The sequence below is a fragment of the Coffea eugenioides genome, chromosome 11, assembly GCF_003713205.1.
Source record: "Coffea eugenioides isolate CCC68of chromosome 11, Ceug_1.0, whole genome shotgun sequence".
In the NCBI taxonomy this organism is placed as follows: domain Eukaryota; kingdom Viridiplantae; phylum Streptophyta; class Magnoliopsida; order Gentianales; family Rubiaceae; genus Coffea; species Coffea eugenioides.
In genome coordinates this window covers 43,045,376-43,065,887 of record NC_040045.1, presented here as the reverse complement: position 1 = coordinate 43,065,887, position 20,512 = coordinate 43,045,376, and the positions used below count along the sequence as shown (strand labels likewise).

The 20,512-nt window shown below is 36.5% G+C and overlaps 3 protein-coding genes across 4 annotated transcripts; 1 reads left to right on the top strand and 2 right to left on the bottom strand.

Annotated features, from left to right (window-relative positions):
- Window positions 1-2,592: 2,592 nt before the first annotated feature.
- On the bottom strand, window positions 2,593-4,414 carry LOC113753298. Its single transcript, XM_027297415.1, has one exon. The coding sequence runs from the start codon at window positions 3,977-3,979 to the stop codon at window positions 2,894-2,896; it is 1,086 nt and encodes a 361-aa protein (XP_027153216.1). The 5' UTR covers window positions 3,980-4,414; the 3' UTR covers window positions 2,593-2,893.
- Window positions 4,415-5,423: 1,009 nt separating this feature from the next.
- On the top strand, window positions 5,424-6,791 carry LOC113754270. The gene has a single exon (XM_027298650.1). The coding sequence runs from the start codon at window positions 5,557-5,559 to the stop codon at window positions 6,553-6,555; it is 999 nt and encodes a 332-aa protein (XP_027154451.1). The 5' UTR covers window positions 5,424-5,556; the 3' UTR covers window positions 6,556-6,791.
- A 670-nt stretch (window positions 6,792-7,461) lies between these two features.
- LOC113754269 (probable protein S-acyltransferase 22) lies at window positions 7,462-13,979 on the bottom strand. Of its 2 annotated transcripts, XM_027298649.1 has the most exons (10): window positions 13,530-13,979; window positions 13,161-13,390; window positions 12,907-13,020; window positions 11,040-11,438; window positions 10,701-10,769; window positions 10,543-10,614; window positions 9,944-10,072; window positions 9,727-9,807; window positions 9,338-9,520; window positions 7,462-8,697 (listed from the first exon to the last, which is right to left on the bottom strand). In XM_027298649.1, exons 2-10 carry the CDS (start codon window positions 13,200-13,202, stop codon window positions 7,912-7,914), a joined length of 1,875 nt encoding a protein of 624 aa, XP_027154450.1. In that variant the 5' UTR covers window positions 13,203-13,390; window positions 13,530-13,979; the 3' UTR covers window positions 7,462-7,911. The 2 variants fall into 2 exon arrangements, with proteins under 2 accessions (XP_027154450.1, XP_027154449.1); XM_027298648.1 differs by having other exon boundaries at window positions 13,161-13,979.
- Between the last annotated feature and the right edge of the window lie 6,533 nt (window positions 13,980-20,512).

Genomic DNA, 20,512 nt, shown 5'->3' with positions numbered 1-20,512 from the left:
GGGGACTCAACCTTTCTTGTTTTTTAACCTCTGGACCAAGGTCTCCTCAGTAGGAGCAGCTTCTCCCACTTCACATTACTGTGCAAGTTTTGTAGATGCTTTTCTTCACAATTCATTATATTTTGAACAAAAACTGATTTACCAGTTCATCGATAAACAAATGGGGCATGTAGAAAATGGATAGCTCAGATGAGCATTTAACTGCTTCATGCACGACTTCACTGCATTTCCATTCATCAATAAATGGAGGTTACCTATAAAGAGAGACTGGAAGCAGAAAAACAAAGACCACAACATGCACAGGCACATGCACACGCAAACTTTACAGACAGAAAATTCCATCAGCTATCCTTTAAGATGCTTCAAGAATCAGAATGATTTATATACATCATGTGCAAACTACCAAGACCGAGCAATTATCGGCTTACTCTATGTCACCCATAAGTTTCAAATCCTTACCTTGTTAGCAATTCTACCAAGACCGAGCAATTACCGACTTACTCTTTGTCACCCATAACTTTCAAATCCTTACCTTGTTAGCAATTCGGAATATCTAACAAAAAAATGCATTCTAGCAATTATAAAGAGTTTGAAAGCTGCAATTTATAATGATGCAGATACATTCAAATCCATTTTCCATATGCATAAGAGAATGAATATTTCAAATAATGAAACCTTTCCCAAGATAGAATACCAGGAATTCCACTATATACCGTCACAAACTGTGACCTCTCGATGTTGATAAAAAATTGACTGATTTCAAAATATGCCAACCGAGATTAGTCATTTGCACCCAGCGTAAGACTGTAGCTTGCTACCTAATTACTGCATACTGATAGTTGCCATCTAGGTTCATCATTATATGAACTCAAACCCTAGGCCAGCTGAACAAGCAGATTTCAGGTTATTCTGGAGATCTATATGATTCTTAGCTGATGTATAAACAATCAAGTGCATAGCTTCAGGGAGAAGTTAAATTTCAAAGATCTCATGCCTACTTCCATTTTCACAATTTTGAAAGGGGTACTTAAAACTCCTAAGCAGGATTAAGAATATTGGCATGATGATTGCACAAGAGCATGACCTGCTTGTCTGTTAGCTGAATGCACCAGCATTGTTAATGGAAGAGTTAAGTAAATGATAATGCAACAAAAAAAAAGACGAAAAAAAAAGAATAACAAGCAGTTCACATCATTTCAGTACTAAGGAAGATAGTAAGTAGAGATGCCCTAAAACCCCCGAAATAGAGAAAATATTTCCTTTTTGGGATAGTCAGACAGATCATATCCAATCAAAATACCTAATCATTTATATAGAAAGATGACGAAATGCCAAGACTTCTAAATAATCCATAAGTGCACACACCATTCTTTATCCAGCTAAAAGCTGTAGCTTTTCTCTTAGAGACATTAAATGCTGAAGTTGCCAGGAAAAGTTGCTTGGCAGAAGACTTAATGTAGTAAATAATATGAGGAAACGAAAAAGAGCAAAGGTAACTAGAAATGATTTAGTTGAAATGAAAAATATATGGTGTATAACTATACTGTGTACCATAACTATCACAATAAGATGCAGCTAAATGAATGTTTCTATAGCAAAGCCCTCAAACTTTTTCTTTAACCTGCCATCACCACAGATAACTGCAAGCAATATGATGTAGATAAAATAATAGTTTAGAGTCGGATAGACTTATGATCCTTGCATTAATAGTCATTTCTAGCAGATTTCCTTATTGTCCAAGCAGTCCCAAGAATAGAATCAAATATGCAAGTGTTTATGTTATCTGCTTCCACAGCAAGTTCCACTAGCTGTTAAGACTATAGAACTTAGCTGATCACTGCATGCTAACAGCTGCCATCTAGGTACAGCATTTTTTAAACTAATCACCTATGCCAGCTAAAATAACAGATTTCAACATGAATATCCTTAGGTGATGTCTAAGCAATCCAGTGCATAGCTTCAAGGAAAAGCGACATTTCAATGATGTCCTACTCACTTTCATCATTAAAATTTCAGTAGAACTATTTTAAACCCCCCAAGCTGGATTAAGAATATTGGCCAAAAGATTACATCAGAGCAGATTCCTCATGTCTCAGACAGGCAGTAAACTCATGCCATAATATAACATTTGATGACTGTATTGGTGCTTATAACGGAAAAGTTAGTACATGATAAATGAAAGATTTTCTCTGAAGGAAAGGAGAATAACAAGCAGCACACAATACTTTGGCACTAAGCAAGGCGGTAGGTAGATGTATAGCCCTAGAAACCGTGAAAAAACGGGAATATTTCCCTTTTGGGATACTCAGACAGATCATAGCCAATCAAAATACCTAAACAATCGTATATGTGTGTACTGCAGGTAGATGACAAGATGCCTCGAGTGGTAAATAATTAATAAATGCCACATGCCATTTCAGCTGAAAGTTATGGCCTTTCTCTTAAAGACATGCTAAATCCTCTAAATGTTCAGCCCATTCAATGCCTAATTTGTGAAGAACTGTTACTCAGCAAAAGAGTTAATTTAGGAAATGCTAGGTGGGAGCAATAAAGAATAAGAACTGATTCAATTGAAAATAAAAAGCATATAACTATAATGTTCAAAATTTGCACCCTAAGGTACAACTCATAATAAAATTTTTCTATTGCCAAGCTCTCCAAATCTTTCTTTAACCTTCCATTATCACAGATAACTGTAAGCGCTATGATTATGTAAAAGAAAAATTTAGTCATATAGACTTTTGATCCTTCCATGTATAGTCATTTCTAGCAGACATGTATACTTTTTCTCATGGTGACAAAGTCCCAAGAATAGAGACGACTGTGCAAGTTTCTATGTCTGCTACGGCAAATTCCACTAGTTTTTAAGACTATAAAACTTTGCAAAGAGATGTCATTGAACGCCGGTTGATTCCAAGGAAATTGTCAAGGCTTCTAAAACTGGTTCACTTCCCACTGCCGCGGCTTCTGTGCTATATGATTTACAGCTGAAGTAGAAAACTGCACTCATCATAGAATCTATAAGTACCACAAATGAATACATGATTACCAAAAGGGGTCCTTCCCATATCCTTGATGAGCCATCGCCATAACTTAATGTCTTCACCCTATGCTCAAACAACCCCTCCACCATTGCCATCCCAATAGTCGATCCAAGAAATATCAAAAGACCAACTTGAGTCTGCCCCTTAACCAGAGAACTCGACCTGAGCAACGCCTGTGGCCCTGAAACATCCTCCAACACCGAGATTACTATAGCAATGTTGCAAATGATTGTCGAATTCGCCAGAATGATTGAGAAAATTAGTCCAAGCACCATAGCAGGATACAAAATCAAATCTGACGGGAACCCCATCACGGAAAATGTGCTGCTCACAGCAACAAGGAGTACACAGAACAATGTGATACAACTAACAATCACCACACAAACCCAAAAATAAGTCACAACAATTCGCCTCCAAATCTTCCTCACAATCACATAAAACTTGGATGAATCAAACCTTTTCCTTGAATAAGTACAATCCACAGAGTAAACAACAGCAGCCTTAGACAGCAGTGACAATGTAATATATAAAGGGAAGCACATTGTAGCCGAAACTGCCATTTCTGCAAACTTTTGACAAGACTGTCTGATAAATGGGCTTAATGGAAGTCCACTAGATTTTGCAACCAGTAACAGCCTTATAGTAAGTTGTTTCACAATGGATTGATCAACCAATACATTAGACAAAACTACAGCTGAAACGGGGCAAATTAAAAGCGCCAGAATTGCAACAAAACCAGTCGAATTATATCGAAGAATTCTTACAGTTTCCCTCAAAATTTCCAGTGCATTGGAAGAACGAAAATGATGGTGATCTGATCCGGAACCATGACCAGCAGTCTCCAATTCAAAGTTATGAAGATCTGGGTCCTCATCTTTTTCTTTGTTCAATGCAATTGAATTAAGCCTAGGACTCAGACCACTTGAAGTTTCCATCTTTCGCCCAAATTTACTTATTAAAATTCCCAAAAAGGAACTAATTTTGGACCAACCCCATTAAGATCTTTTCAAGAATACCTTCTGGACAGCGAAAATTGAACTGGGATTTCTTGAAAAACAGGTTCAATTGCAGCCAAACCAAGACAAATGCGGATCTGAATAAAAAAAAGTCGGAGTTTTTCAAGAAGTGGGTCTGACAAAATAGCACATTGCAGCAAGAGTGAATGGTAAACGTTACAGCCGAGAGATGAGAATGGTGTGAATGTGACGGAGAAAGGGAGATCACGTGAGAAAGAGAGCCATCATGGAGATGGGGACTGAGGATTTGGAAGTGCAAAATGTGACAGAGGAAGTCCGAGGAAAAGAATCATAAGTGTATGCTACTCCGCCAAGTGAAAAAGATAAGCGGGGAGGAACTAGGAAGGTGGTGGTGTGCTTGTGCCGCGTGCCGTGTGGACGGGGGGAAGCCAACTTTCTACCTTACGTTACTGGAGCGACTGACCTCTTGCTCACTGGTCGTAGGTTCAATGGCTCATTAATCATCAGAATCCCAGTAATCTAATGGGACAATGGCAACTTGAAGTGTTTAATTGAGTTATATTTTTAGCATTACTATTGATAAATGATTAATTTTACGGTTTGGCTTGGTTAAGCCTTGCAATAATCTTGAGTTGTATTTTGTAGTGTAATGGAATAGTGATAAATCTTTTTTTTCTTAGGAGAGAAACAGTAATAATCATGAGGTGTATTTTGACTTTGGCTAACACATGAATACTATTGTAGAAACAAGAATGTGACCAAAAAAAGAAAAGGAGAAAACTCATGAGATACCACAAATATGACAGTTTAATTCGCTTCACAAATCACTCAACACCTAGATTCATACTCGTTCATTTCAAATATACACCTACTACTCTACAATTTTTTATGCAAATTATGCAAGTCATTGATGCACCGAAAATGTGTGGAGATATGGAATATTTAGCCATTAATAAAAAAAAAAGTATAAGGAATCCATTTTACCTTAGAGGTATATATAAATGAGGTGAAATATGAAATGGGAAATCACTGAGCTTGGCTCAGTAGTCACCATCAATGCCTATAAGCAAGGTTTCCATTTGTCACTATATGTGGGTTGCCACCATATGCACCCGTTTGGATCAGTGTTGGTTCAGTATCCACTGATTTTATTTTGAATCTCTTTAGATCCCCCAAAACATAAAATAAAATGTAGGTTTATTGTGTTTAGTAAAATAAAAAAAAAGAAACATAAAACGGGGAAGGAGCACAAATTGGGCTGCTGTGTCTTAAGAAAAGGAAAAGAAAAAAGGATAATGTGGATTTCATTTTAAAAAAACGATCCAAATGAGCAATTGATGAGGCCCGATCCAATTCTCCACGTCCCACCTGTGCATTATCACCCGAAAAAAAGAATCCATCTGCGTTTCTCTCTTTTCTCGTCTGACCATTCCGTTGTTCCCCGGTGGCTCAGAGTTCCTCCATCCCCAAATCAATCAAATCTACCTCTTCGCTGCCGACCGCGAGAAAGAAGTGCTCAAATCTTGTATTCCATCATGTCTACAACCAATTCGCAGATCCTCAATCTCTGGGGAGTCCTGTCTGAATCAAAGCGCATAATCAATGCCCACTCTCGCCACTTCTTAGCTTTATCAGTCATCTTCCTCCTGCCCCTTTCTTTCTCTCTGATCATCTACCCTACTCTTCAATCCACCTTCTTGTCATCCGATTCACTCATCCCACAACAATCCCTCTTCGTCTCCTCACCTTACGCCTCCCCACAGCCCACCACTGCCCAATTCCTCCTCCCTCTCGTCTATACCCTCTTTGTGCTTCTCCTATCCCTTTTGGCTGTAGCCACAATCACCTACAGCACTTTCCATGGATTCTATGGTAGACCCGTTAAGCTTATGTCATCCTTCAAATCAACCCTCTACTCATTTCTCCCTTTAGTTTCCAGCTTCCTTGTATCCCAATTCATCGTGGCTGTGATCATTTCACTTTTAGGCCTTTTTGCAGCTTTAATTTACAAAAGTTTGCAACTTTATGGTTTGGATATGGATTTTGACTCAAAATATTTTCTGGGATTTTCGATTCTCATAGCGATAATGGTTGGATTAGTCTTAGTTTGGTTGCAAGTGAACTGGTCATTAGGGAGCGTGGTTGTAGTAGTAGAGTCGAAATGGGGCTTTGAGCCATTGCAAAGAAGTTACTATTTATTGAGTGGAATGAAAAGGGTGGCATTGTCAATGCTGTTGTTTTATGGGCTGGCTATTGGGTTATTAGTTTGGGGGTGTTCGACTTCTGTGGCGAATGCAGGGCAGGCCAGTGGATGGTGGAGGTGGACCTTTGTGTTGCAGACGGTTGTTAGCTCGGCTTTTATTACTCTGCTAATGCTTCATAATGTAGCTGCTAATGTGGTTCTATACATGTATTGCAAGGCATTACATGGCGAATTGGCATTTGAGATTGCTGAGGAGTTCGCCTGCCAGTATGTTAGCTTGCCCTTTGATTGCCAGAAGGTTCCCCATATCGTTTCTGTTGTTGAAGTTTAGTCTAGTTCTAGGTTGTTGAACTTGGTTTGTTGCTAAATTCAGGCTGTAGTCTTGTTTGGTTCTGTATCAGCTTATGCTGTTTGTTGATCTTCCTGTATACGAACTACATTTGGAATTGTGTGCTGAAATATTTGTAAATATAATGGCTGTTACACGTTTGCTTTATGATTCATTAAACGAGTATGTTAGCTTCGTTTAGCTGGTTGATTTGGAAATATACATCTTTTTTTATCTCATTATAGGATTCCACGATAATTCTTATGTGGTGTGCATTTCTATGTATTCAAGTGGCATTTTTAGTTTGAAACTGTGATTTACTCATTTGATGTTGGGAGAATTTTGGTTTTGCCTGATTATACAAACTTTATGTTTGATGCAATTTAGGATTACTAACTCGATTTCTCTGGTGATATCCACTAGTATAATCTGTTGTGATCAGATGCTTATGCTTCTTGTAGTATGATCTTGTGACTTAAGTCGGACAATTGACAATGTGAAGAAGCAAGCCAGTGTTAGTACATTTTGGCATTTGTCTGCTAATAAAGCATTTAGTCAGCAAGGGCATCTAGGAATTATGGATCACGTATTTGAGTGTTAGCTCAGCATATGTTTAGGGCTCCAGTACTATTACTACAAAAAGCATATCCTGGGAAAACAGCAACAAGTGGTGGAAATGAAAGTGGATTCGACCTTGCTATTGGCTGCTACTGCAATTCTCGTTTACTAATCGTTCGTAAACACATCTAGTACGAGTCTCTCTCGGGTGGGGAGGTCTTGTGTTTGGTATTTCAGATGACAGAGTTGTCCTTAAATGACTCGGCAACACAAAGCAAGAATGCGTGGAGGCAGCAAAAGTTGGCTGATGCCTTGTCAAAAGCCTAAACACATCTAGAGACATCAAATGTGAGCTGATACCTTGCCAAAAGACCATATTACGTCTGAGGCGCCAAAAAATAAGCATTTGATTCTGATAGCATCTTTAAGCGTCATTCTTTACAGATGACCTGCTACCATGGAATGGGAAGAACAAATGGGCAAAATGAACGACCAAGCACATATCAGCATAATCTGCACTACAAGGAAGGTATCCTAGCATTGATGGCACGGCCTTCTTTCAGAAAATTAGGAACACCTTTCAAACCTAGCGAATAGTCGACGACTGATGATGCTTCAGGAACGGTAATTGCAGGGTGAAATTTCACTTGTGTCGTTAAATCTTTACAGTGCATACCATTCTCCCCAAAAGAAACTTTCGTCCAAAGAAGCCATGAGATCTGGCATACTCAGAGGTGGCGACCAGGTGATAGACTTTGGCTAACAAATGAAAAAATGTTGAGGCTACAATTTACTTGGTTTCTACTTTCTAACATCAGACCTAGATGAAGACGAAAAGTTCAATCTAGTGACCCTGTCATCAGGGTCAGTGCCAAAAAGAAGGCTACTCCAGTTGGATGGCCTCTGTCCAATTCTATGAGGAACTCGGTCACTATCTTCCCCACCTGATGCATCATATCCATCACTTGTAGACCTTGACAGAGGGATATCCTTCTGAGCATTCATGCTAGCAGCTGATAGACCAACAAGTCGCCTTGCTTCTTCAGTACCCAAGGATGCCCCGAATGGATGGATATCAGGGGAGTCTAAACTACTTTCAGGAGAAGAAGCAACGATTCCAGCTGAGGTGGAGATAGTTCGACCTGTACGGAAAGCACTTGGGGCTTCAAGGTGAAGAGGTGCCAAACTGGTTGAGGTATCAGTAATCATGTGCCGCATACTAATTCCAGCAACTTCACTCGAATTTCTTGTCAGAGGTTCAACGGGCAAATCTGCAGGAAGGCGGACTCGCTTACTGGGTCGTTTTCTGCTATTATCTGGCCTTGAAACCATTCGGCGCCCACTGCTGCCAAAACTACTGTCCGTTTCATGAGTATATTGTGCTTCATGTCTCATTACAGGCTGCAGAATCTTTGACTTCTTTCTAGCTTCTGCAGCAGCCTTTGACACCTCCTCTGCATTCAGCCGAGCTAATGTCCATGGACTGATCTTTACAGGCACTGGGTTCTTTTTCTTTATTGGCTCCTCCACAACGGACTTTTTTCCAAGTGAACTTACAGATCCAGTCTCAGGAGGAACTACATCAAACTGCAAGAACCGGGAGTTACGATAGAATCAGCATTAGAATTATAACTGACTTGTTACTGTTTGTAAAAAATAAAGGAAGTGGCCATCAAACTGGACACTTAAAAAGCCTTCAGTACTAACGCTCTCATGACTACTAACACCTCCTGCCTTGTAAAATCCTCAACATCATTGCTAAAGGGAATTAAATCCTTTTCTCATTTTTCACTCGAACATTCAATTTTTCCTTTGCTGATAATTAAAAGAAAATCCCCGTTTTAACATGCTATCCTCAAATCATTACTCTTGTGGTTGCAGTGATAATGAATCAATTCTCAAATCAACACTCTTTTGATTGCAGTTATGCTCTAGCAAAAGTTTACAAGACAAAGAAGCTGTAAGATATCAGGATATTAGTAAGCACCGTTTTGGGAAACTAAGACCAACTTATCATCAAATAGAGAAGATAGAGGGGGAAAAAGGACAGAAAGTTCTAATTTCCCATGGAACTTATTCAAACATTCTCATATCAGAAATGCTAGAAACAGTCGCTTGACTAAAACATGAAAGCCCTTTGACTAGCCAAACTTACACAGGTACATGACTAAGTAGTGTACATTATGTTGGACTATTCCTTGGAGCAAGAATATGCAGATAATTGTACCTGATCTTCAACAAAGAGACGTGGCGGTGTGCACCAGGCTGCTCGGTGGAAATTATTAAAGGAGCTTGCACTACTTAATCCAGTGAGGGAACTAACAGGTGACATTTGCGGACTTTGCTGGCCCCCAATGCCCTGTTGCTCTTGCTCCCTCAGAGCTATAATGTAATCATAGGTGCTGATTCCCTGACAATGAAGTATAAATATTAGGTAAGCAAATTTACATTAAAATTTCATACTTCTGTTTTCCTTCTTCTGATTTAGCAGCTGGAAAGAACAAATCAATATATTATTCAAGGTTCAAAAAGATCAAGAAAAGTCATGTTGATGGAAACCAAAAAACAAGCACAAATTGCAGATGTACTTTCTGCAGCAGAGAACAGAACACTTGCCTTCTTTATAAGAAGAATATGAAAGAAGAAAAGTTGAGCCAATGGCAAGGTTGCAATCATGGCCAGTATGGTACACACTGCCTGTAACACGGAAAATATTGTTATTCGTTATCTTAGTTTTAAAAAATAAATAGTAAGGGTGAATTAGCTTGCTTGGTGGTCTTTCCATCTGAACAAATGCAGCCAAAATTAAATAGTGAAATAATTAAACACTCACCACAACTATAATGAAAGGAACTACAGTGAAGCTGCTTCCTAGCTTGGTTGTGATGTCCACCGAGAATCTCTTCCGCTCGAGGAAACAGCAAATAAGTACAAGGATCCCGGTTGACCATTGAAGTATAAGCTGAGGTCCACAAACATGGTATAGACCTGGCAATAGTCAATACAATGAAAAGTAACAGGAAAATAAATGCTAATGCTTTTATCGTGACATTCAGACCCTATTAACATGTTGCTGTAGGTGTTAAGTTTGAGATTCATATTTATTTAGACGCAGGAGGATAGAAAATGTATTCTAGACATGATAAGTGTCACACAGGAAGAAGCAGCTTAAAATATTGAAACATATCTGTAAATCTAGGAGATTAAAGGCCTTTCACCATTGAAGCATTTAATGCTAGGAGAATGAACCACTTATTGAAAGCAAACTCCAGAAAGATAATTAGTTTTTTGGATGATTTAAGAGAAGCACTAAATGAATATGTATGAAACCTTGAAGCTTGTACAGAAACACTAAGTGACATGGATAAATAATTTGGGCACCTGCAGATCTATTGGGAATGTAGAAATAAAAAATCTGTACAATAAACATACCAGGAGAAGGGCAGAGACCATGAGGATAAAGAACTTCCGATAATTCCTTTTACCTATACAATTGTTTAGCCACTGCAAAACCAAAGAACAAAATGAATCAGAGGTTTTCTTTTTTAACAGAAACGGTAAAGATATTTATGCTCGATGTCACGGATTACCCTGCAATGATGATCAAAACGATCAACACATTTGTCACAAACTCTGCAATGCTTGCTATATTTAAAAACCTGAAAGATGGAAATAAGTTTAGTGTAGTTCATAGTTCTACCAGAATCACCACAAAAGGGTTGATGAAGTCATTTGATATCTCCCAAAGCCCAATCAAAGGGCAGAAAGAAAGCAAACTTTAAACACAAAGCAAGATCCCTCATATCCTCATAGGTTTCGAATGCTAGGCGAGGGAAATTGAAGAAGCTATTTAGACCAGAAAGAACCACTATTGATACAGAAAAATGAATGGAAGACTCAAGAAGCAGAGCAATCTAATCAGTACACACCTCTACTTCACACAAACTACAGTAGAACATGCCATCTTCACTTGTTTGATGCTCAGAAGATTCTTCATGTGAACTTGAGCATTGACACAGGAAGGCACAAGGTAAAAGGGTCAACAGGGCCATGAAATGTCCTCTCTGGTTAGGTGATGCATTCTTCTCTGTTTGGGCAGCATGCTCTGCTTTTGCTTCAACTTCTTTATTAGCTTCATCAAAAGTTTTATCTCCAGTTGTTGCAGCTTTTGCATCTTGTATTGATGAAGTTGAATCTCCACCAAGTTTAGATTGCTTCTGTTGGAGAGGCTTTTCTTGAATCTTAAGGTACTTTTTGGACTTAAAGACACCTGGGTCCGCAGGATCAGCCGCAGCGCACCAAATATATAGGCTGAAGGCAGAAACAATCTGTATGGAAAAAATCTGTCAATTTCCATTTTGACAACAGCATAGACTCAAAAAAATGTTTAGAACGTGTGGCAGAGTTATGGATGCCTGAAAACAATATTAAATATATTTTAGTGTTCAAGACACGTTAAGAGTGAAGCATGTCTAATACTAGGAGTATCATAGGAAAATAGTCCTGTTAAGTGGATCTAAAATTGCAGACCTGGAAGACTTCAAGGCTTCACTATATCTAAAGCAAGATCCCCCCTTGAAGAGAATCAGAATTTCTGAAGGACTTTGTTTTTTTAAAAAAAAAAAAAAAAATAACTGAAGGTAGTAGTATATCGCAAATCTTAATGTCAAATAAATGTATTCTGATCCAAGATATTGGTCATAAAAAGCTCAATTCAGATGTTAAACACATGGTCAGAATATTAATACTTAGTCTTTTTATTACGACCCAATCTAGACATAATCCTATCCCAGTATCTGACATCTGATATCCAATGATTTTCCTTCATACTATATACAAATTTTCACGGAAAACACCTTAAGATCGAAGAATTAATTGTCATCAATTGTACCAACACTCAAATCTGGAACCCCAAGTGGCAATTCTAAACTACTAATGAAACTATACAATGCAGAGCGACATGCCTAAAGAAGATTTGAGGTAAAAGTCGAAGCATAACTGCATTCTCATGACCTTCAAAGATCATAATACTAACCTAGAAAACAAATTTGCAGGATGGCAAAAAATTCTAAGCAACCCAGATGAACCATATTGAAGGATTATGCCCTTGGCTCGTGAGAGCCACCACTGGCTACCCTTGACAAATCGTAGGCATGCCCTTCAGGAACGTTTACGTAAAATTTAAAACCCCAACTTTAACTGAAAGGGTATACTTTAGTTTGGTCAATAAATTCAACTCCTGCTCCGGGAACATGAGGGGAAAGACAACAGCATAATACGTTAACACAACAAGCTTGCTCTGCCTCTGCCCCCTTTCCACACCCCAGAAGAAATTTTTAACATACCCTCCGAGAAACAAATAAAGTTATCCGCAAAGAAGTATGTACACCATTGCAGGCTTATCTTAACTCATCAGGACTAAAATTACACTTCACTCTAAAATACAAGAAAGAGAAGCTAGTTAAGAGTGACATCCAAATTTCGACTAAAATTTGTGGTCCCCAGGAAATGCAACACAAAACTGATGTGATAAATGATCTTACGGAACAATTCTGAATTAATTCAACAACTCCTCCCTTCTCTGCCCAAATATTGAATCACCACAGAAAAATAAATAAATAAAGAAATAAGGCATGGTTTTATATGCAAACAGAAAGAAGAGAAAAGATCAAAGGAGTAGAATAAAGTGCTATCTGGAACCACTTAGCAGTCAATTTACAGATCTCAGTTATTAGAGGCCATCATGGAAACGCAGTGTGTGGAAAATCAGAAAAGGCACATCAGAAGAGTACTCACAAGAGGAGTATAGAGCCCCATCACTATGTACTGATACAGCTTCCTCCCCACGAAAGGCGCAAAGAACACATAGAAAGCAAAACCCAATGCCAGAAATACAGCAACGGCTACCACCTAGAAATGTACCAAAAAAAAATTAAAACTTCAAAAAGAAAACTCCCAAAATCACACATTAAAAAAAAAAATCTGAAACAAGAAATCTAGAGCAAGCAAGAAAGAGTGAAAGCAATGTAGGTGAGAAAAGGAGAAGAGACCTGCAGAGGATGGTAAGGAAGTTGCCAACCATGCTTCCTCATTGTTTTGGACTTGCTATAGCAACCAAGAAAAAGGCTTGAAGAAAATGGTACAAAGCAAAAGAGGGTTGCTAAAAAAATGCACTTTTTTCCACCCTGAAATTTCTCTTCTTCAGCCTTCTTTTCTCTTTTCAGTCCCCCCACATTTTCAGGGAAAGATTGAGATCAAGAACCAGTTCACCGTACAAGCACTAGACAAGAAAAAAAGCACCAATCTTGCATGTTGGTTTTAATCAGAAGAGTGAAAATCAATCAAATAAAGGGCCAAAGGGGGCGCGGGCAATGACATAAAGAAAACAAAAGAGCTCAAAAGGGGAAGAAAATGCCTACTGATAGTGGGTTGTGGGGAATGGAGTGATGGAGTGATGGATAGATAGCAAGGAAGCTTTGTCTGGTTCACTCAATGATAACCATTAACCCCCCATTTCCACCACCACATTGTTATCTTTGAAGATGTATAGAAAAACCAAGACCTTTGAGATAAAAATGGTAACTTTTTTCTTTCTTTTAATCTTATCTTTTTTTTATTCTTGAAGTATCTAATGGTTTTCACTCGAAAATCATTTTTTTTTTCAAGGTACTAATATGCCATGGAAATGCAAGTTGAGGAGGAGGAGGAGGAGGAGGAGGAGGAGAGGAGAGAGAAGAAGATGGGTGAAGGGGGAGTGAATTGATGAGTGATGTTTCTTGGACTGGCATTTGCTTTTCAATGCTATAATCACACCTTGCAACCAACTCACTCTACTCAACACTTTCACTTTTTCCTTGTTTCAAGCGTTACCCTTTTTTGGATTGGATGAGGGGCAAAAAATCACAGGTTACAGAGCTTTATACTACTACAACCAGTTGTCTCACAGTCTGCAGTGATGGGGCTGTGGGCTGCCCCTTTTGTAATCTAGTAACCAAATGTAATATCTAACCACCCCCCATTTAAAGTCTTTGGTACCTTCTTTACCTTTTTCCTCTATCGCCCCTTTTCTTTTGCACATCCCCTTCACTCCCTCCCAAGTTTATTTCTGGTGGATTCCTGCAGTCTGGATTTGCTGCAGCTAACAAGAGACTGTAAATGCTGTAGTGGGCTTTCGAGGCTTCAATTCCTTTTATTACTTGTGGGGTTTTCTTGGTCACAGTAAACTTTTCACCGCCTTTGGTTCTACGTTTTCACTGTAGGCTTGAAGTTGACTAGCGAGTTAGATCTCTCGCAAATGAACGAAGGAGAACATTTTTATATTTAAACGAAAGAGAATATTTTTTAAGGTTATTCTAAAACATTTCTTTAAGTGTAAACTTTATAATTAAGTAGTAACGTAAAATTTTATGTGTATTTCTTTAAGAGGGAGAATAGTAGGTAGGAAGCCAAAGGAAAGGCAATGGAAATGTTTGATGGTTAAATTCTCATTTTAAGATGTAATATTCGAGCTTCTATGAATGAATGCTTTGGTCATGCATCATAAGCTAAAATCAAGAAATCAATTCTTTCAACCAAGATTTGCACTTCAAATAAACTCATCACTGTCTCAAATTTACAACAGAGAATTTGCAGTAGAAGATGGGACAACTTGAGAGAACGTAACTTGCCATTTTTGCTTTTTCAGCTCTTTGTATTTACTAAACAATCTTTTGATTCTCTCTTCTTCTTCTTTTTATCTGAACCAGCTGAAGAAGATTTGGAAGCATTAGGTCCCCGGTCTACGTACTAAATAAAAGTAATGAAAATTGAATCTTAGTCCTCTTTCCTTGAAAACAAATCAAAAGGTAGTGGGTGAGATGCCTAGAGCAGAGGGTGAGATTTGGATGTAGTGCCCAAAACATGCATGCTGTAGAATCTTTCACTAGCTATTAGGGTACCTTGTCCCAAAGGCCAAAACTAGACAGGGCAAATCGCCTTTCAAGAGAGTGCAAATTTTCTACGTATCCTCCTCCTTCCTTGTATAAATTTTCCTATCCATTATAGCTGGTGCATAGCAAAAGATGCACCAGAAACAGTTCTGGTCACGTAGGAGAAGTAGATTTACTTTGCTGATCTGATGACATGTCCAACCTCAAGAGCTGAACATTAGAGAACTAATAATTCTCTGTTGTCTTAGTTTTTGTATTTGATTACAAGCCAAAGTTTCCGAGAGAAAAAAGAATTAAAAAAGTGTAATTGTAATCAATAACAAGGATTATATCGGGCATTGTCAATGTATATTTCATACTAGTGTGATCTTGCATTGTCACCATGGTCTTAGATGGGCTATAAACTTCATACTAAATTGAAGTATTTGCATCAAAAGTCGTGCTTCTTTTTTGTACCCTTGAAATGGCGGAATCAAAATTGGTAGCTTCAACTATAGTACATCTGCACAGCAAGAAAAAATGAGAAAGAAAAACGGGAAGAGTAAAACTAATGGGTAATGAAAAAAAAAGGACCCTACCACAGCAAAAACAGATACGAATCTGGCAGCAGGGTAGTTCAACCTCATTAAACAATGGAAAACATGGAGAACGACACAACGTTGATAAAAGAGAAGGAAAGGAGAAGGGATGTGTGTGTTGATCACAGTTCTGTCGAGTCCAGGGCCTTCAATGGAGGCCTCTCGTCTGGGAATTTTCAATCCACCACCGTTTTCTGGACTTTAAGCATTTTGGCACATTCTTGTCAGCTGCATCGGGCTTGCTGTTTTTTTTTTTTTTTTTTTTTTGCCCTTTATGACAGCAGACTTGCAAGTCTATACACATCCAAAAAAAAATTATTTTTTTTGGTTTCTTGTCCCTTTACTAATTGGTTTTAGGATTGTGAAGATTACTGTTCAACTGCATGTTAATGTACATATATATATTTTTTCCATTGTTATCTTGTGGATGGGGAGATTCTTTTAGCAACTTGTGTTTTCAAGCATTTATAACTAGTCCCTAAAAAATCTAGCAAAATATGCAGGCAAATTTTTAATTGCTTTCATAAGTTGCTCAATTATCAATTAATTAAAATTTGTCAATTAGATCATTCATGGGTCCTATTTTCTTTCTTCTTGGTCTTCTTTTTTTTTTTTCTCCTTTTTTGGCCCTTGACTCGAAGGTTTATCACAAGACAAGATTGATATTCAGCCACAATAATTGTGTAAAAAGTGCAAAGTGAGGTTATTTAATAATGAATAAAAGCAACCCAAAAGTCACAAATCTATACTAGGTCTTATCTGCAGTGGTTGAAACTTGAAGGTTTACCTAAACCATTTACGGGTTCAGTAGGAAGAATATTTCAGGACCTCACTAGTGAAAAGCTGTTTGTTTTATTAGATGATTTTCTAAGGTAAAGGTGATGGTTTCAGACTTCAAATGTGGAGAGACAATAATGCAACGTTGTAATTACATTAAGAGGCCCTTTCTCTAATTTATCTGTCCCAACATAATCAGTACCCAATTGGGTATTCTACTTCTTTGCTATAGCACTCACTCACTATCTTCAACTCTTTGAATCATAAAAATTGTAGGAATCAATAATAACCCACTCAAATTTGTCGTGGCTAAAGAGATAAATCAACAAATCATATAAATTCCAGTGCCATTATTTTCATTATTATGCAGATTTTTAGCCGTTTCTTCACTCACACACTACACCTTCTTGCCGACTTTATGAGTTCCATAAATAATATTCTTTTATTTACTCTTGGAATTCTACGTCTAGATTTTTAAGTTTTGATGCATGGCTTCTCCTGTCTAAATCTTAGCCATAAGAATGGTACTTTTTGGGGTACGAGTAAAATGTTTTACAACCCCAGAAACCAAGGGAAACTCGCAGGGGTCTACATAGGCCTGTCAACCGTCCGGGCTAGACTCGGATCCGGATAGTGAATTTTTTGCGGGTACGAGTAGGGATTTAATTCCGTTATTCGGATCCGAATCCGGATCCATTTTGTTAAACAAAAAAGGGATAATTGCAGAAACCTCCCCTGACTTTTATAGTAATAGCATTGACCTCCCCTATCAATTTTGAAATAGCACTGACCTCCCCTATCAAAAGTTGGAGGCAATTTAATAGGCAAAAGTGGGTCAATTTACTAAAGTAGCCCTGACATGATTTAATTTTACCAAATGAATGTGATGAGTACTTTCATCAAACCCAACAAAACATTTGTTAATAAAAATTACACTAAATTAACTATTTCTGCATAGTTTAACTAATTAACTAATTAACTAAATCACTAATAATCTAATTAATTAATAACTAATTATCTAATTAACTATTAACTATTAACTAATTAACTAATTATCTAATTGTTAATAGTTATTAACTAATCAAACTATTTCTGCATAGTTAAACTAATTAAATATTAACTAATTATCTAATTAACTAATTTCTATTTATCTAATTAACTAAAACTATTGTCTGTCCGAAACTAACAAACTATTTGCATGTTAAACTAATTAACTGCTTAACTAATTAACTACCTAATTATCTAATTAATTAATTAACTAATTTTTGTTTATCTAATTAACTAATTATCTAATTAACTAAAGTTATTGTCTATCCAAAACTAACAAACTATTTGCATGTTTAACTAATTAACTAATTAACTGCTTAACTAATTAACTAATTAACTAAAACTGTTGTCTATCTGAAACAACAAACTATTTACATGTTAAACTAATTAACTAATTAACTGCTTAACTAATTAACTAACTAATTATCTAATTAATTAATTAACTAATTTCTATTTATCTAACTAACTAATTATCTAATTAACTAAAGCTGTTGTCTATCCGAAACTAACAAACTATTTGCATGTTAAACTAATTAACTAACTAACTAATTAAAAAACTATTTGCATGTTAAATTATATGCAGTACGCATTAGCTATTTAAAGTATCGGTTCTTTATGGGTATTTTACTTTCAAACATTTAATTTATGATAAAAATATCAATGTTTGTAAGTAAAATTCAAAAAGTGTTACAGCAATATCAATATTCTTACTTTCAAACATTTAATTTATGGCCCTATGCCCCACCCTTTTTGAAAGAATATTACTGTAACATTTTTTGAATTTTTACTTACAAACATTGATGTTTTTATTATAAATTAAATGTTTGAAAGTAAAATACCCATAAAGATCTGATACTTTAAATAGGTAATGCGTACTGCATATAGTTTAACATGCAAACAGTTTGTTAATTAGTTAGTTAGTTAATTAGTTAATTAGTTAAGCAGTTAATTAGTTAATTAGTTTAACATGCAAATAGTTTGTTAGTTTCGGACAGACAACAGCTTGAGTTAATTAGTTAATTAAATAATTAGTTAATTAGTCAATTAGATAATTAGTTAATTAATTAATTAGTTAATAGTTAATTAGATAATTAGTTAATAGTTAATTAGTTTAACTATTAACTAATTAGATAATTAGTTAAGCAATTGTCAAGCAAATAATAATTGTCAAGCAAGTAAGGGCAAAATTGGAAGAAAATTATTATCTTACTTCTACAAAAGCTGTCAATGAGGTCTCTGCAACAAATTGTTACTGTTCAGGGGAGGTGAATGCAATTTCTAAACGTAGAAGGGAGGTCAGTGTAAATGTCAGAAATCTCAGGGGAGGTTTCTGCAATTATCCCAACAAAAAATGGATCGAATACGGAACATAATATTCCGACCCGTATTAGACCCGAATCCGGATATAAATGGATTAATAATTTAAAAAATATATATTTATCAATATAATTAAATTAGGGTGATGTATTTGAGTAAAGTCAATTTGATTTCTTTTCTTATTTGAATTTTTTTGTATTAGTTAGAAATTAGTTTACAAATATATTTTTTTTCATTTTTATTAGAAATTGTAAAGTTTTGATAATTTTTTCGGGTAGACCCGACCCGAATCTGAGATCCGTCGGATCCGAATCCAGAACATAGAGTAGAAGACCCGTCGGATAAACGGGTCGAATCCGGATCCGATATGATATGCCGGATCCGGCCCGTTGACAGGCCTAGGTCTAAATGAAAATTTGAGCATCCAAAAATTTTTTTTTTTGGAAAAAAAATGTTTTGATAATAAAAAGAGAAAAACTCCAGCATATGTGCAGTTTTGGCAGCAGACTACGTGTAAGGTGGCCATTACATGCAATGGATGACGTTTCACGGGGAGGCCTGCAACCCCACTCGTCTCCTCCAGGGCAGCACTGCATGTCCATGCACGTAGATACTAACTTCTTTTTTTTTTCTGATTAAAAAACAATTAAAGATTTATGTACGAACAAAATATTCATTTGTTTGTGCATGTAAAGTAAAATTTTTACCTTTTTCGTGAACATTTTTTTTTCAATTGTTATCGTATGTATTTTTCTACCAAAACTCCTAAAAAATGGCAATTCAAAAACATGCCCTGAAACCTCCATATATATGGAAAAACTAGTCTTGCATGTCTAATTAAAGAAAATTTTTCTCTTTTTGTTTTTGAGTGATCAATTATGCAATATAGTGCTCCAAATTTCGTATGAATAATGCTGACATGAGAAACGATGAACTGAGGGGTCTGTCACATCTTTGTGTCTTTTAATTTTTTTGAGATAAATTTAGCGTCACATCTTTCTCTTGACCTTTTCTTCTAGCAATTTATTTTCCAGCAAAGCCCCCCTTTTTTCCATAATGTGATGCTGCATGGACCCGCGTACCTGATTGATACTACACGTCTGCAATGGCCGATCATATGGTTAGTTTGCATGCATACGTGTCTGCATTATCTTAATTTGAATCCTCTTGCCTCGATATCAAATTCAGTATCAATCCTACTTATCACGTGATGGTAGAAAAAATTTAAATAAATAGCACATGACAAATTAAATAAACATGACACTTGACATAAATATAGAAGTGACATTGAATTGTCACTGGAAAAGTCCGCTTAGCATTATCCAACACCAACCCTGCCACCGTTGACTAACACCCAACTATTAACGTCATTTTACTCATCCCTATTTCATAATAAAACCAAGTACATACGACATTTTACCCATCCCTATTTCATATAGAGTGTGGTTGGACAGTATACTATTTGAAATAATTTTTTTAAAAAATACAGTAACGATTTTTTTGATGTGATTTATGTAAGGTAAAAAAATGATTGAAAATATAATGATCATGATTCATGCAAGCAAATAAAGGCCTTGTTTGGCAGACTAGTTTTTTGCCAAGTTTGTCTGCTGCAAGTTTTTTTAAAAACTTTAGCTACTGTAATCTCAAAAAATTTCTTAAAATTTTTAAACTATATACTTCAAAATATTCAAATAAAAAACGCACATCAAAATTTTTTTAAAAAACTTCTATAGTAAATTACAGTAAAATTTT